Source organism: Athene noctua, chromosome 16, assembly GCF_965140245.1.
Source record: "Athene noctua chromosome 16, bAthNoc1.hap1.1, whole genome shotgun sequence".
NCBI classification, from domain to species: domain Eukaryota; kingdom Metazoa; phylum Chordata; class Aves; order Strigiformes; family Strigidae; genus Athene; species Athene noctua.
In genome coordinates, this window is record NC_134052.1 from 14,181,670 (window position 1) to 14,196,467 (window position 14,798).

Below are 14,798 nucleotides of genomic sequence, written 5' to 3' on the forward strand. Positions count from 1 at the left end.
ACCAAAAGTAGAGAGCACTTCAGGTAATAGCTTCCAGGGAGGGGAAATAAAACACTGGAAATAAAGCCATCCTTTTATTCTTGTAAATATTTATTATCATCGCATGAGCAATTCAGAATTCTGGTGTGCAATGTTAATAGGACCCATTATAGTTCACCTGAGCCTCAAATTTCCTACTGTTAAGGCAAAACAGATTTTTTAAAAATTCTTATTATTTTCTTAAAGTACATTGTACTCTATTATATGTCAGGATGTGTACGGATTCCAAATGAACTTTCATCTGCTTCTAACGGTGAATAAAAGAAGAAAAACTTTTTAAAGTCAGAAATATAATGTGACTGAATAATTCCTATCTCAGAACTGCTAGTAAACCTGGGGCCTAATTTAGTGTCTCTGAAGTTGCTGCAAAAATTTTCTATTTTTTCAGGTTTTGATATCCCATAGCAGCAGAGATAGCTGGGAAAAGAACTGTGTTCTGAAATACCTGGAGGTAGCTCTGAGGTATAGCAAGTTTGTCAATATATAAATTAAAAGACATCAGATTTTCTTTCACATATATACAGTCCCTTAAACATGAAGGGCACTGATATGAGGCATGTGAGTTAACAAATCATCCCTTAACCAGGATGACATTAGTAGTTAACAAATACACTGATTTTGTGTGAATGAAGGGTCACCTTTGCCTCTCTCCCATCCAGCCAGATCAAGACACCCTGGCAAATCTAAAAACTAGTCAGTGAAGGAAGATTAGAAAAAATGAAGATTTTCTATCCTCCCTAATTCTTTTGACCATGCAGTAGCATCTCTAGTGTGCTAAAGGACCTCCAGGGCCTAAGAATCACAGATAGGTATAAAGTGGTTGGGGAACCACAGAGCTCTGACATTCCCTACGATACCCTTTAAATTACTTCTCCAACTCCAAGAGAACAATCTGTACCAAATGCTACTTCTCTATCCCTCACTCCTAATGGCTTCCTAAGGGCTGATCTAAAGTCTTCTGAAGCCAGGAGAAAGACCCCCACAGACATCGGTGCATTCTGTATCAGCGCTTCCTTTGGACAGTGGAGGTCCTTTCCTAATGGGAATTTAAGAAAAGTGTAACTCAGATCATCAGCAGAGACAGTTTCATGAATGGGATAAGAGCAAGAGGTACTTGATTACTCTTACATGGACTGGAGAATGACTCAGTAGCTCCTGGATCCGAAGCCAGCCAGAGGTGAGTATCAGCCTCTCATGCCTCACTTTCCTGTTCCAATCTATAAAAAAATAGTTAGCAAGCTTTTAAAAGTATAACCCCAACACACATGATAAAACCAAATAGATATTATCTATTTAAGTTTTTCACATAGTTAAACGATGAAGTTATCCGTTATGAAAGAAATTGGGCTCTTCTTACCATTTAGAAAATCATTTAAATTTGATACTTCACCTCTGATATTGTCTCAAGGAGCATAAAACCAGCATGAATGGCTGAGACACTTGAGAAATCCTGAATAGGAGGAGAAGCTCTGTCTCTTTCCCAAAAGCTTACAGTCGCAGCTTGCTGGGAAAAGCTGTGAAATGTGCTAACAGGCTTTGTTGCTAACATGATTATGCAAAGTAGATGATAGTAATAGCGCTGCCCTGCCATCACTTACAATGACATCTGCTCTCTTTCAATTTTATGTAATTTTCATTGAATTTAGGTCCGTCAGGTTGCCCTGCCACAAGATTCATGTGAAAATGAGATCCTTATTCTAAGCAACTGATGCAGTTGAAGAAATGGGAAGTGTTAAGACTGCTATCCATTATGCAAAGGGAGGAAGATTATTCCAAAAATGCAAAGTGACAAAATCTATTTAAATGTGCAAGTTTTCAGTTACTTCCATTCCAGAAAAAAAAAAATAAAAAAAAATGAGGCTATTCTAAACAAGAGGTCTGCATATCACAGCTGGCCTCAGAATAACATATGTGTTCAGATGGGAATTATGATATCTGTGTAAAATTGCTTACAGACCTGACCCAGCAAAGAATGCATTCTGATAGGAATCGGAGTTGGGGTTGGGAGTGAACACTCACTTCTGCTAGCTTGAAATAGCAACTCTGGGGTAGAGGCTACTGAGCAAAATGAATAAGGGATACAGCAGGACCACTAATTTAAAGATGGACAGTGCTCTTAGCAAAGTAGTAGAGCACATCAGCCAGGTCAGCCTGTATCAATCCACTATAAATTCCTCCAACACCAGAGTTTAATTATGTGATGCTGCTAGTAGGAAGCAGTGCAGAAGACAGTACTTAGAATTTTGGGGTGCAGTAGAGAGCTGCCAATCCAGTGGGCAGGTTTATGCAATTAAGTCTCTCATGAAGGTAACACATAATTTGCCAAACTTCTTAAGCAATAGCTCATTGGCATCATTGACTTTTACAGCAACTTATATCATCTCTGTACAGTTTATAAAATTACTGAGTTTATGGTAGACAAGCAGAAATGCACTGAAATAAAGTTCTACCTGTTGAATCAGAAAACAAAACGGGGCTAAGTGTATCAGCCCATAACCAAAAGAACTGCACACATTACCTTGGTGATAGTTAGCTGTATATGATCCTTTTTACAGGAACAGTTTTTTATATATATATATATTTATATTTTTATATAGTGATGTCAGTCATGACAGTGTTGCCTGAAGCCTTTCTTTAAACCTGTTTATTTATTTGAAGGGGTTTTTTCCCTCCCGAGATGCCCTAGGCAAGCACATGGTGAAAACTGACATTTTGTTGGCTATGAAGATGGAAACACTTTCATGCTTCAGATCTAATCCAAATACTTTAAATTACTGATACAGTTACTTTGTCATTTTTGTGTTGTTTAGAATAACTGGCTTTGAAATATGTGCTATAAATTACAGCAAAAAAAAGTAATAGTTGCAGGCCTGAAATACTGTACCCATCTCCTGTCTCCTCTTACAGGTGTCTCCTAAACTGCCACATAAATAGAAACAAGAACACAGTCTACATAAAATTCCACCTTCACTAAAATCAATGGATTTTTTCCCCTTTGATTAACACTTAATCATAGCATAACTTTTTTTTTTTTTTTTTTTCAGTTGGTCTGTTTTAAGATTATTGAAGATAGTGGTGGATTCATTAAAAATGGTGAAGGAAAAAACTCAGAGACTTTAGGTAACACCGGTGGAAGTCGCTTCTGATCCAGGACAGTAGCATCTATCTGGTTGACCCATGCTAAGAGCATCTCCTACCAGTAGAACCACTGCAAATATACTGATGATTTCTTTGAATCGTTTCTTCCTGAGAAAGACTTCACATCCAGTGAGGAATTTGGCTCAACAGATCAAGTTCCATCATCAGATACGTTGGTTTATCAAGAATTTCCTACTGTAATTATATTCTTTGCACATGAGGATAAATCCAGAATTGTACAGCTCTGGTTTGGTTCTGTAAATCAAACACAGGCTTGAAATTCTGGAACCAAAACAGAAGTGTTTGTGAAACAAAACGGAAGACAGGACAGGCCTGTTTTCCATGACAAATGAAGAAAAAAAATCCTGCTACTAGCACTTTGTGGACTCTTGTTTCAGAGACATGCTGAATCTAGAGACGTATTTCTACAAATCAGACAAGCTCAGATGTTCTTTGGCAAGTTACCTGGCTTAGGCCTGGATGGTGCTATTGACTTATCACCAGTGCAAGCCAAATTTCAAACTAACCTATTGTTTTCTCAGCTTTCTGCAACAGTATTGCCTGGCTGGCTGCAGCTGCAATTTGTTCCTAACACACCACTGTTTGCTAGTGCATAGGGTCCATCCTGGGAAGCAATCTGAGACATCACCCAAATGTTGTAGTCTAAAGGATGATGATGATGACAAAGGATACTTGGGAATACCCTCAGGCATTCAAAGTTGAAATGCAAAGAAAGGGCCCTGACAGAATCTCCCAAACTCCTGATTTACATAGTTCCGTCAAGGTTTGCGTGTGCTTAAAGAACTACACGTACGTTATGAAAATCTGCTGCCACCCTCCGCCACAGCGAAAGGCTGAGTGTGGTTGTCATTTTAATGTCAGCTCAAAAGGTTTATTGCTTGTCTGCTTCCCTTCTGGAGATCCTTGCTGTTTATGCTGGCTTCTTTTTTATTTTAAAGAGTAGTATTTTTGTTTTTGAAAAATGAAGTTATAAAAATGTCCCCAGAGAAGAAAATTATGATCTGAACAATCCGAATAACAACACTGAAACTGCCAAGAAAGGAAATCCCTTCTAGATTTATACTGACCAGCTGGGCTAGTGTGAGTTTAGTTTGGCAGGCACTTTAGGCATTCTCAGTAAAAATCACCTTCAGTAAAACATGCTATGGTCTTTGGTAAAACATGCTGTGGTCTTCTGAGGCTGGCTTGGGATAGCCAGGGATTCACGAACTGATTCTTGAGCTCGCCTTGAATAAACCAGTTCTAAATTCTAAATTCTAAATTCACTGGGTTTTCCTGGTGCTTCTTTGTAAGTCTGGGACATGATGGATTTATTAAACCGAAAAATCAGTAAGATGGCTTTTCCTTCCCCAATCTCCACTCTGCACTGGGATATTTTGAACCGTAACAGTAGCAGTAATGAACGCTTCTGTGTGTGCTTAGAGATGATTATTTGCACACTTTTCAATCTATTTTTCTAAGGCTTGCCATCTGATGCCCATCTAGTATGTAGCTTCTCTCCTCTGGGAGAATGAGCACAACCAATCACAAGGGAAAAGTTCAGTTCAAGAACATATGTCTCAGCAAACAGAACGTATTCTCTGTCTGACAGCTGCCTCCCTCTTTTTTACTGCTTCACACACACACCCCCACCCCCTTATTTTGAATTAATTCCCATATTTTTACCCCTGTAAGAAGCCATGCAGGCCAGATCTCAGAGTGAACTCCCTATTCAATGTTCTTGTTTAAAATAAAACACACCTTTTTGCTAAGAACTTAGGGAATTGGGAGAAACCTGGGAAGTATCTCCTTGCTAGCTACTGGAAGAGGCAATGCTGCTCTGAAGTGCTGTGTAATACAACTCTAATAACAAATCTTTTTGGTTCTTCCTCCTTGACAGGTGTAATGGGGAGAAAAGCATGTCTATATCAAACTACCTTCACTGGTTTATTAAAAGATATGCAAGATGATCAAGCTCCAACGTTTGGACAATTCCTGATGCTGCTCTGTTAAAGCAAAACTTCTCACAGATTTCACACTGAAAGAACAGGTTTTGAAAGTACGGCTAAAGCTTACAAATCAGATCAGAACTCCTCTTTTCAGAAGGTTCTCATCAGCCAGAAAGGATATTATATTTGGAAATAGTAAAATATGCCAAGGCACTGAGATTACTTATCTTGTAGGAGGATTTATGGACCTGAGTGTAATTTGGTGCAGGACGTATGTACTTTTGCACGTAAAAACTACACATGCAATGAAAATGGCATAATACAGTAGCTGATTACCCAGTTTGTCAACAGTTAAACCCACCTATGGCTCGTGACACACACTCAGCATCGGGACGGCAGTGGCTGCTGAGCACATCCACCAGCTTTAGCAGGGATCCCCGTCCATGATCTCCAGCAAACTGCAGCTCTTCCCCTTCTCAGTTTCTGTAGAACAAAGCTGGTAATGCTCTCCGCGGATCTCAGGAGGTTTCATTCACCTGTGTAAGAAAAACTTGTGTTAGATTCTATATCAAAGATGTACTAAAACCCCCCATCAAAGGTTAAGTGACTGGTTTTAATGCAGAAGTACGCAGATTACATTCTTTTACAAACGTTCATGTGGCATACCAAAAGTTAGCCAGGAATCAGAATGAAGTTTTTACTTTGTTAAGGGCACTAACACATGGTGTTCTAAAATAATGACAGAAATAGTTGTAGACATATTGCTTATCCCAGAAATCCAACGCTTCTAGAGAGAATGCCAAATGCTAGGCGTATTTCTCAGTTGTTGCAATGTCTTATGAAATATCAGATTGTCTCTCCAGGAGGTCACGACCTGATCCAGTAAAGGGCTGAGCACCCTTAGTTGATCTATAAGGCAGCCAGGTTTCTAGTTTCTAAGGCTGAAAGCAGCCTAAAGAGTGGGAAGAAAAAGAGGGGAACAAAACCGTGCATGTCTTATACGGTTGTTAACTGCTTAAAACCAAAAGTTGTAAACTTGAACAGGAAGAAAGTGAATTTTTTAGAATCTGAAAAATCTGTTTGGTGGGGGGGGGGGAAAAAACCCTTTAAAATGTAAAGAGAGAAAAATTTAACTCTGGTCCAAATCCAGGTAGAGGCTGTATGCAGCATTATTATATCTCCCATATGTTTCCTAGAGGCATTGAAAGAGACAAGGAAATTTATACCAAGGGAAATGTAATTATTTGTGATTGAAACAAAATAGCGGTCAGTTTATGCATATACTCTTCCTGTTAAATTAACATTATTCTACTGAATTAAATTATTTTCATATGCTATTGTACTTTCAGAGGTAGCCATATGTTTTTCCACATTCTGTTTCACTCGCTACTTTTTTTAGTCATCAGAACTTGATGACATAAAAATTGCTATCTGAGTTGACATGGTTATTCCCTCTTGATAATAGTCTTTAAGTAGAAGCATAATGTGACAGATGAGAGTGCTGAAGCTCAGTGTTTCACACAGGCTTAAAAATAATAATAAAAAATTATTCCTGCAAAACTTTGAAAACTATTCTACAGAGGAACAATTTTTATACTCTGTAATTTATTTGCTTTTCTTTCTTCCTTCGTTTTTCTACACCTAGAAATATGTGTATGAAAACAGGAATTTAGTTGTTCAGGAACTCATTTACTCCTGCTGTGCAGTCATCACAGGAAATCATAACCCTCTCTTTTGGTAGCAGCTTAAGACTATGTAGCACTATAGATCAAATAAACATGGAAGATTAAACAGGTCTGAAATCAATATCGGATTTAGGACTGGATTTAACTGGAAAAACACGCAGACTTGTATTCGAGATCGGCAAAATCTTGTTGATGGGTAACTTCAGCTCAAAATGAGGAAAGCAGTGTGAAGCCTGAGCTGTGTAAAGGCAGGTTCAGAACAACCAGGACATAAGTACAAAGGTGATGGTAGGCAGAAGAAATATTTCTAGAAATTCCTGTAGTCTTGATGCAAAAAAAAGTCATTCCAGCAAGATGTCTGTCACTCAGAACTGAGCTCTCACGGAAAGATTTCTTCCTGGAAAATTTCAACAGCATCTAATCCAGACTGGAGGGGGAGACTCCTTTCCATTTCGAGAGGCCAGCTTGAACCCCGCTAGAAATGAGGATTTGTATCCAGGCATCCGTATCCAGGATCCGCACCACCAAACTTCCCAAAGCTTCACACGTGAAGTTTTGCGTTTAACTCATTTCAAGTGTTTACTTGATGTTAAATTAATCTGGTTTGGGTATAAGCATTACATCGAGAACCAATGAATGATACAAGTCAATTCTTTGGGTATCAAAGGTACAGAATGTTTTCCATTTCACAAAATTGCGTCTTTTCCCTCCTGCTTTTAATTATGTGGATAATTTGCACGAAAATAATCTCTCTTTGCTTGTGGGTTTTTGCCCCTACTTCTTTATTATTCCCTCAGAACAGTCATTCTTTGCATATGATGTCGCTGTTATTTGCTATTGAAATCATTTTAATGTCATAAAAAGGATTAAAATTTCAAGCGAGGAGTGAGCAATAGGAAAAACCTGATCACCTAAGCAACAGAAGTCCTGTTTCATGCCTGTGTGTCTAATTATACCTAAGAAGGCAAAACAACCCTGTCACCGAGGGAATGATACATTCTCTTTCTTCCCAAAATGGGGTTTTTTTACGCCTTAAATGACGGGCAAAGCTGGTGTTTTTTAAACATGCCGGGCGTAGTTATTTGTTAAGCATCAAGGTCAGGTTGCTCTCAAAGGTTCCTCTTGTGACAAGGCCGAGCGGTTCGGGGGGTTTCGCCAGCCTCCACCTTGGCAGCTCCTTGTGCCCAACGAGGGCGGAGGGAGGGCGAGTGCGGGGCGGCCGAGGCTGCCGTGATGGCAGGGCCAAGGCTCAGGCGCCCTGGCCCCCGGTGCCGCCTTCCCTCCGCTGTGGTGCTCTCGGGCGCAGAAGAGGCCCACGGAGACCCTTCGGGCCGGCGGCCGTGCGCTTGCCTCCAGGAGTGGCCCCAGAAACCCTGAAGCTTGCCGCGGGTCGGCAGGACACGTCTGGGCGGTTCCCCGCGGCCTCGCCCCGGCCCTCAGGGGCCGAGCTCCGTGCCCGGTTCCCGCCTCGGGCGCCCCGAGCGCGGCGCGGCCCCAACCTGAGGTAAACCCCCCCTCGGAAGGTCGCCCCGCTCCGGGAAAGAGGCGCCCCGCGGGCCGGTCCGCCCGCCCCGCCTCGCCTCGCCTCGCCCCGCCCGAGGAGCGGCCCGCGGCCCGCCGCCCCCTCCCTCCTCCCGGCCGGCAGGAGCCGCTGCGGGCGGCGGGCGGCGCGGCGATGGGCGAGGCGGAGGGCGGCTCGGCGGGCGCTGTGGAGAAGCCGCCGCTGCCCGCGGCCGGGCCCGGAGCTGCCGCGGCGGTCGCCGCCGCCGTTGCAGCCGCCGCGGCGGCAGCGGCCGGCGCCCCGGAGGCCGGCGTACCGGCGGAGGAGGCGGTGGTGGTGTGGAGCCCCGAGGTGGAGGTGTGCCTCTTCCACGCCATGCTGGGCCACAAGCCCGTAGGTGAGAGCAGGCCGCGGCCTCGAGTAGCGGCGCTGGCTGCCGAGGAGAACCGGGCGCTGGGCCCGGAGCGGCAGGGGCCGGGCGGGGGGGCCCCGGGGTGGGGGCCGGCGGCCCGGCCGCGCTGCGGTGCTGCCCCTAGCGGCCTCCCGGGCCCGCTCCCGCCGCCGGCCCAGGGCGCCGGGGCCTCTCCCGAGCCCGGCGGGGCCTGTGGGGAAGGAGGCGCCGTGTCCCCCCCCGGTCGCCTCAGCCGGCCTCCCCGGGGGCACGGGGCCGGCCCTCCTCACTCCCCCGTGCCATCGCCTTGCTTGACCCGCGGCTCTAAATTTTCCTTCCGTTGTTTTTTTCTCCCGGGGCCACCGAAAGCTCTGGCTGCGGCCCTGTGTCCGCGTCCCCCCGGGGGGGCAGCCTCAGCCCTTCTCCAGAATAGCACCTGTAACAAAGGGCTGCCCGGACTGCCCCGTGCTGCTCCTGGAATGTATGATTTCTTTGTAACGATAGGATTTTTTTTTAATTTTTTTTTTTTTAAATTGTGTGACACAAATAAAACTGTTAGTAGTGTTAATTGCACTGAGTTCTTCCCCCAGGTGTGAATCGCCATTTCCACATGATTTGTATCCGAGATAAATTCAGTCAGAATATTGGACGACAGATTTCTTCCAAAGTGATTTGGGACCATCTGAGCACCATGTATGATATGCAAGCTCTTGTGAGTATAGAGGCAGTCACGTTCTTATTTCTTACAGTCCAGGAGTTTTGATAGGCCAAAATCACTGGGCCTGTCATGCCTTTCACGTTACGAAGAATTTCGTGTATTTCCAGTCAGCTGATGGGCATTTCCCTGTCTAAAAGTACATTAGAATGGAGACAATAAAACAAAACCTGCAGTGGTTTGGGCTGGTTTGTTTTTTTTTTTTTTTTCCATGCTGTGTTCTGACTTTGTTTATTAAAGTTGTCAAAACGCTAATCCAGCAAACGTTCACATAATTACTTAAGTGTCAACAAGGAGGTTTTAGTGTGTTTATATAAGAATTTGACATGGTTGGGTTCCAGAAATTATCTCAAATGATCATGTGTCATGATCTCAAATATCTTGACCTTAGTAATCAGTTTGACATCAGGAGCCTCCTGGCTCTCTAATGTCTGAAGTGTCTTGTTAAGAATTATTTAGTTACTAATTAACTAAATAATTAGTAACTAAATAGTTACTAAATTCTAATAGTTACTAAATTCTATTAGTGTAATAGAACTTGAGATTGCACTTCTGAATCTAAATTAAAGTTTTTACCAAAGTCATTCATAGAGATCTTTCTTTTCTTCCTAAGCACGAATCTGAGATTCTTCCATTTCCTAACATAGAGAAGAATTTTGTTCTTCCGGACGAAATGATTCAAGAAGTGAGAGAAGGTAAGATGTGATAGCAGTCTCTTACTCTTGAGTCACTCAAATCTCAGTGGGTCGTTTAATAAAACTCCCCCCCCTCCCCCCCAAAAAAGAACATAACATGCCAGTCCAAGGCCATTCTTTCGGACTGCTGTGTTAGGTGTATCAGGAAAAGAGCGTGCTAAACAGAGACATGAATTTTCAACCAGCTTTGTGAAGGAAACTCTTGGAGAAGGGATCACACTGCTTGTGCTGTTGGTATTCTCACTGTCAGCCTGTGTGATTGACTGCTGGAGGAGACAGGCTGGTGTGAGAGGAAGACCTTTGGTCAGACTCCCCACAGCATTTCTCATATTCTTAAATATAATGTAGACAGGATGCTAGTAGCTTTTATATAATACTATTTATAACATTTAAATTCATCTTCTCCTTCTGAATATACTGCGTGCTTCACTGATACTACTTTGCATAGTGGAGGGCAAAATATGGTTGTTTGCAAGATGACTAGCAGTTTATTTGGTTTTTTTGCACTTTGTTGAGACGGCTGTAATATTACAACAAACTGTAATTTTGGTAAAATAGATGATCTGCGTGCTTTAACGTGGTTCATTTTGCAGCAATATAATTTTTTGAAGAGTTTTTTGCTTTTATTCTAGTTCCACAAAGAGTAGCGCAGCTATGGAGCTGATGAAAATAACATTTTCTGCATATAGTTTGCATCTAATAATATTTCTGTGATAAAATTTTCTGTCCCAGTGATGATATAAAGCAGTTAAATAGCAATTCAGCTCATGTTTAAAAATGTACGCCAGGAACATACTTACTGAATAGCTGAAGAAAATTGCTTTTTGGCCGTGGACTTGTACCTTATGTTGGTATAACCATCTTCTTTTTATACTATTACTATTTTTAATATGGTTCATATGTCTTATTTTTTAAAGGATTACTGTTTTTTAATGTCTGATGATAGATTTTTCATGAAGTTTTTTTTCCCAGTAGTTATGTTAAAATTGATTGAAAATAAAAACAACGTGAAATATTTAGAGGCATGTGTACAGATTCACGGTGGTTTCACTGCACTGTGAAATCATCTCTGTGTTTTTACCTTCTTGGGATTCAATTACCTAGTTCTTCCAAATCTCTCTCAGTCAGGATAACCCTAAATATTGTCTAAACTAATAGAAATATGCAGCAGTTTGACAGAAATCTTAGGTTGAGCAGCGAGAACTGGATTTTCAAAGTTTAGCTGTATGTGTGTTACTTATTACTGTTACCCAAGGTAGATGCTAGGAGGTTCAAGGATCTGCCAAAGGAGTTCTTGGAGTATTTTAAACAACAGCTCCTCAGTTACTAGATACACAAAACTTCACGCTGAAAACTCGGTATAAAATCGTAGTATAGCTAAGACATTGCAGTATGTTTTGGCTATTTAGCATTTCCCTTTCTTCCTGCTAATGATTTCAGTGGAACTTTTTGACATGTGACATCATCTTGTTCAGTGCGTTTACCCTACCTTAAGCTCACAGGATGCCTGGACTGTTAGCTGTGTTTCTCTGTCAGTGCTAAAGAACCTTTACTGCTGAATGCTGCACTGAATATCCATCAACATTACACACTTATGCTGAGGCTGCTAATTCAGAAAAAATACATACAGTTCTTTAAAACCATCTAACCATGGCCTACCAATTCTTTCTGTAGGAAAAGTAATGACAGAAGAAGAAGTGAAAGAGGAAATAAAAGAAGAAATGGAAACGCATGCAGGTCCAGAAGAAGGTAAATTTGTAACTCTCTACTGTGTAATACGAGATTAAAAACCAACTGTAACTTTGTGAAATAATGTTAAAATGTAAATCCCAAATATGGTGTACATTGTGATTTGTGTTTAGACTTAGCACATGCTCATGCCGAGAACTAGAATAATATACAGAGTAAGCAGTTGCCAATATCTCATACTTCAAAAGATTGCTCCTTTTTTCTTAATTCATATGTACAGAGTTGTATAGCTGTGGAGTTTTTTTGGGTTTAATATGCACTTGACAAAACCCTGCGGGTCTGAAGTAATGTAAGAATCTCTGAAAGAAAATTGAGTCCAGTTTTAGTGAACCTAAATACTCTGTGTTAGGATCTTTGTAGTCCTTTGTAGGGAAAAATAGGGTCTATAAATAAAAAAAAGATTGTAAGATTGTATGCTTAAATGGGAAGGCGGGCAGAGTGGTTATTTTATTTTATTTGCATTATCCTGCTTCTTTTAAATATAAGGCTTATTTTCCTAACACTTTGCTGTAGAACAAAGTCAAATGTGAACAGTAGGGATTCTGCTATTTATCTTAACAGAGCAAGCCAACTGTTAACTATATAATTTCTTAATATTTATATCACAGAATAAGTGGTGTTTTAAGACTGAGTGTAATAAAAGATCTAAAAATGTATTTTTAAAAGATATTAAATTCCATATTTTGGGTGTTCAGTTTTAAAATCTATCAATAATACCAAATGTAATGACCGTTGCTGATTATAAATTTCATAGATTGGTCCTATGTTCTGTAAGTGTTCCTATTAAGTATTTTACTTTTAAGTGCTGTTTAATTCCACTTAATGAATTTCACTTTTAGCCTGTCAAAATACATGCCTGTCTTTAAAGGAAATAATAAAAGCAAGATGTGCCTTTCTCACAGAAGATTTTTCCTTTAAAAGTGAAAGTAATACTTAAATGGTGGTTAAATATGCTGAGAATTGATTGGTTTGAAAGGTTTTATGTAATATAAAGAAATTTGATACACTACTTGTTTGCCTATGTGTATGACTCTGATCTCGAATCATTACTTTGATCCTATTTCAGTTTTTGCACCCTCTGGAAGTTTAGGAAAAACAACTGAAAAGCCAAGCAGCAAAGAGAAAGAGAAAACTTCATCAGATTCTGGGTCCAAAGAAGGATCTGATAAGAGGAAGCGGAACAGAGTCACTGAAAAGGTCTTAAATGCAAACAGTAATCCTTCCAGTCCAAGTGCTGCAAAACGCCGCAGAACATAAAGCAAGCTGTGAAAGAGAAGTAATAAACTATGGAACGTGAGGAGGGAACCTTAAAAACGAGTAGCAAGATAGTCGCTACATAAACTTTTGGGGAAAGGAAAAGATATCTGAGCCAGGTATTTGAAGAATCTGCACATTGACTTCATACGTGCAAGACTTTGTCCGTCTTTCCTGGTGTTTTTTCTAGTCAGCACCAAGTAGCCGGGCACTTGCTGCCCTTCTCGGGGCGCTGGGGGAGGAAGCTGGCAGCCTTCAGAGCTCCTGTGTACCTAAGAGTTGGGTGGTTGCATTTCAAACGAGTAACGCACACCGTGTCAGCACAGTTCCTGAAACAAGTGCTCGGCGAAACGCGGAGCCCCAGTTCATGACAAACATAGGGTATTTCTGTAAATTTTTGGATCGTTTTTTCTGCTTTTGCTTTGTTGCTGTCTTTGAATTTTACAGACCCTCTGTGGGTAATGTTTGGCCATTTTACTATTTTACTTACTGCAGACAGAGCGTTTGTATCCAATGTCTGAATTCATCAGTTCAGTAAAACAAATTCTTTTAAATACAGATAACAAATGAGTTGCAGTATTCTTTTGCTCTGTTTGCCAGACGAACCTTTATTTCTTTCATCCTTAGTGATGTAACATTTTTCAGTCTTTCTAAGTTTCTACACCATAAGTGAAGTGAAATTGATAATGCCCCTAGACAGAATAATTACTAACTGTCCTAAATAAAATAGCCAGTGATGTCGCATGGTTTTGTAAGGGATCAGCTGAGCTGTGCATGAACCTGGAGATGTTGCTTCATCCATTTGTAATATAGTAGTATATAACGGTGGGTTTTGTACTTCATTATTTATTTTTTTAAAGCATTTTTAGTAGATGTTAATGGAATCGCTATTCCAAAATGTTAATTTTGTTCTACAACTTCAGAATCTGACATTGTAATGCTTATCTTTTATATGCTAGAATATTAAGATTTGATGAAGTTACTATTTTTGTGTTGTGAAAAGACGGACTGCAACCAACAAACACGTGTTAAATGGTGAATGAAGCGGGCTGAAATGTTCCTGAGTTTGTTTCACCATATTAACTGTCAGTTAATAAAAAGAAGAATTACTTCTTAATTTGTCAGTATTGCCTTCAAGGTGAGGAACTAGGAATCTACTAGTTTTTTGCTTTTATTCTAGTTACATAGCCAAGTTCTTGTCTGACTTACTTGCTTCCCTTGTTTTATACCAAGAATAAATTTGACTTGCCTTTATTTTACTAAATGGTAATTGTTGCGTAACTTGATTAAAATTTGGCCTGACTTATTTTCAAAGTTATTTAGTTATCTTGTGCCTTTAGTGAAATTGGTCTAAAGTGCCTACCTGTTTTGTTGGGGTTTTTTTACTAATTTTGTCTGGATCTTACAAACTACTGCCCTGTTATTTCTGTAGGATACTTGATAAGAAATCCTGGCCTGCTGAACTCAACAAACAGGTTGCTGTAAGCTTCCAAACTAGAGGATTTTTTTCTGTTCTAAGTAGCATAATGCAATTGTGAAGGACTGAGTTGAGAAGATGAAGTTTTTGCTGTGCTCTTTTGGAAGCTCACCTCCTGACCCTCTTGTACGCACCGGTCGGAACTCTGCCAGCGTGGCTGCTGTTACCTGCTTTTACAGCGTGATGCAAGCTCACTGGTTTAGGG

The 14,798-nt window shown here is 40.9% G+C and overlaps 1 protein-coding gene and 1 long non-coding RNA gene across 2 annotated transcripts; one reads left to right on the forward strand and one right to left on the reverse strand.

Annotated features, from left to right (window-relative positions):
* Positions 1–251: 251 nt before the first annotated feature.
* On the reverse strand, positions 252–5,640 carry LOC141967085 (uncharacterized). Its single transcript, XR_012634652.1, has 3 exons — positions 5,488–5,640; positions 1,168–1,256; positions 252–1,075 (listed from the first exon to the last, which is right to left on the reverse strand). It is a non-coding gene; the product is annotated as an uncharacterized LOC141967085 (long non-coding RNA).
* A 2,846-nt stretch (positions 5,641–8,486) lies between these two features.
* Positions 8,487–14,233, forward strand: MRGBP (MRG domain binding protein). Its single transcript, XM_074920454.1, has 5 exons — positions 8,487–8,709; positions 9,294–9,415; positions 10,032–10,113; positions 11,788–11,862; positions 12,929–14,233. Exons 1-5 carry the CDS (start codon positions 8,487–8,489, stop codon positions 13,117–13,119), a joined length of 693 nt encoding a protein of 230 aa, XP_074776555.1. The 3' UTR covers positions 13,120–14,233.
* Positions 14,234–14,798: the final 565 nt, after the last annotated feature.